Raw genomic sequence first — 2,992 nt, 5'->3', positions numbered from 1 at the left:
TTACTCTACCCAGCTAAGCTATCATTCAAAATTGAAGGTTAGATAAAGAGCTTCACAGATAAGAAAAAGCTAAAGAAGTTCATCACCACCAAACCAGTATTGTATGAAATACTGAAGGGTATTCTTTAAGAAGAGGAAGAAGAAGAAAAAGGTAAAGATAAAAATTATGAACAACAAATACATATCTATCAACAAGTGAATCTAAAAATTAATTGAATAAGGAATCTGATGAACAGAATAAACTGGTGAATATAATAGAATCAGGGGCATAGAAAGGGAGTGGACTGATAATTCTCTGGGGGAAAGGGGTGTGGGGGGTGTGGGAAGAGACTGTACAAAAATTGTACACCTATGGATGAGGACAGCGGGGGGTGGGGGGGTTAAGGGTAGAGGGTGGGGTGGGAACCGGGTGGAGGATTATGGGGGGAAAATAGAGGAACAACTGTAATAATCTGAACAATAAAAATTTATTAAAAAAATAAAGGCATTAATGTTATGAAACACCAGAAGAGTTAAAAGTAATTAAACATGGAGGTGGGCAAAGTTAGAGAACCCTGCTTTTCATTATATGTTCTATACTCTACTATTTTAAAATTATTTTCTCACATTCACAAAGAAAAATATTTCATCAAAATATCCTTATCCATATAGCAGCCTCAGAAAGTTACCTCTTTGGTGTATCATTTAGATCTGCCTGTAGGGAAAACCCGAGCTGAAAAGACATGAGAATTCTATCCCTGTAAGATTTTATTATTAATGGAAAATTAATCATTAATAAAATCAATGATTATATTAATCGCTTCTCTCATTTCAGGTAAATTTAGTTGACTTAATGGAATAAAATCTCCCCTCCCAAAAGAACATACAAAATTAGGACCAGATCTTTACTCCAGTGCCCCCATCAAGGATGTAGAGACTGACATCTGGCTGGAGTCTTGACATCTTTCCCTTTCCTCTCCAACTCTGACAGCTAGCCAAGTGTGGTGCTTAAGTCCAACAAAACTATACAGGGTCAAGCCCAGTTTTTGTCTCTCAGATCTTTAATATAGTAGTCTCTTTGATTTACTTTTCTCATCTGTAATATTGGTCTGAAAGTACTATAGTTTCTATCATATGGGATTGTTGTGAGAACCAAATGTGTGATATTTAGTATGCTCTTTAGCTCATAACAAGCATCAAGGAAATTCTGTGGATAGTGTGATGCCTTTCTTGTTATATAGTGAATTTCTTAAAAGCAGAGACTATGTGTAATTTATCTTGCTGTCCTTCATATCTATCAAATTGAAAGATTCTCAGTGATCAATAAAGAACCTGGAATAAACTAAAGAGTGGATGAGTGAGTGGTTGGATAGAAAGATCATGGCAAGGGAAATGAATTAAAGGGAAAAAAAACCTCTTTTGGAAACTAGTCATTCATGCAAGAAAAGATGTTTCCTAATAGTTATCCCAGAGTAAATTTCAGCATTATTTGATCTTAACACTTGCTTTTCGCAGGGAATGTGGATTGTGTCTATGGCCACTAGAAACAGGACAGAAGTAACTGACTTTGTCTTATTGGGCCTGTCCAGCTATCCAGAGATGCAGCCAGTTATTTTTGGGATTGTCCTTGCTATGTACCTGGTGGCAGTTATGGGCAATGCCCTGTTAGTAATTCTTGCCCTCTCAGACCCCAAGCTTCAGACCACCATGTATTTCCTGCTCTGCCAGCTTTCCTTTATTGACATATTTCTCACAACCATCACTGTTCCCCAGATGCTGGTCCACACACTGTCTGTGAATAAAACCATCTCCTTTAATCACTGCATGCTCCAGCTGTTCTTTTTTATGGCTGTGGGCAGCATGGAAGGCCACCTGTTGGCTGCCATGGCCTATGACCGCTATGTTGCCATCTGTGACCCCTTAAGATACTCTGCCATAATCAGCCGTCGCTTTTTTCTATACATAACCTTGATCTCATGGGTGGTTGTCAGCCTCAACAGCCTCCTTTATAGTGTGTTGGTCACCCGTTTAACCTTCTGTGGCAACCAGCTCACCCACTTCTTCTGTGACATCACACCCTTACTGAAGCTCTCCTGCACCCGACCAGTAGTCAGTGAAATGCTAATATTTACTGAAGGGGTAGCTGTGGTGATCAGTCCCTTCTTCTTCATTCTGGGTTCCTATGCCCGCATTGGTATTGCCATAGCCCGTATGCACTCAGTTGCTGCCCTGCGCAAAGCTCTGTCCACTTGTGGCTCCCACATCCTGGTTGTGCTGCTCCTGTATGGCTCTGTGATCCGCATGTACCTCCGGCCCTCCTCCAGCTATGACTTGGATCAGGATCGCCAGGTCGCCATCTTTTACACAGTAGTTACCCCGATGCTAAACCCACTGATCTACAGCCTGAGGAACCAGGAGGTCAAGGGAGCTCTGCAAAGGCTTTCCAGGAAACTCTGCATCTCAGGAAACTTCCAGCCTGGCTCCCAGGCCACCTGGGAAAGTTAAGATCTAACTTAACGATGCTTCGAATAGATGGGTTGCACTCCTGATAACTGGTATGGTCACATTCCTGTGGGATAATCTTTTCTGTGACTCCTTCTTATTTGGATTTGACAAGAAGCACGTTTTTGAATAAATAGTTCTGGTCCCTATTGACTGACCTAGAATCTCATCACTTTGAAACTGAAAAGATACTTTTAAATCATCAAACTTGAACCTCTCATCTTTAGATCTAATATGAGGCATGGGGGAATTACTAAGCCGAATTATTACAGATCAGCATGGTCTGCAGAAATTTGATCATTTTTTTATATTTTATTTTTTTCTTTTAAAAATTAATTTATTTTCTCAATTACAGTTGACACACAATATCATATAAGTTTAAAGTGTACAAAATAGTGATTAGACATTTAAATGACTTAGGAAGTGATCACTCCCATAAGTCTAGTACCCATCTGACACCATACATAGTTATTGCATTATTGACTGTACTTCCTGTGCTGTACTTTAAGAA

General features: G+C 39.7%; 1 protein-coding gene across 1 annotated transcript; it reads left to right on the top strand.

The window, feature by feature from the left end:
• Positions 1 to 1,512: 1,512 nt before the first annotated feature.
• Positions 1,513 to 2,484, top strand: LOC307111284 (olfactory receptor 1f45-like; the record flags this gene model as incomplete). The annotated part of the gene is made up of 1 exon (XM_079791070.1): positions 1,513 to 2,484. One exon carries the CDS (start codon positions 1,513 to 1,515, stop codon positions 2,482 to 2,484), a length of 972 nt encoding a protein of 323 aa, XP_079647196.1.
• Positions 2,485 to 2,992: the final 508 nt, after the last annotated feature.

The sequence above is a fragment of the Cnephaeus nilssonii genome (genome assembly GCF_951640355.1).
Source record: "Cnephaeus nilssonii genome assembly, chromosome: 14".
NCBI classification, from domain to species: domain Eukaryota; kingdom Metazoa; phylum Chordata; class Mammalia; order Chiroptera; family Vespertilionidae; genus Cnephaeus; species Cnephaeus nilssonii.
The sequence above is the reverse complement of the archived record's forward strand: the minus strand, read 5'-3'. Positions and strand labels throughout refer to the sequence as shown.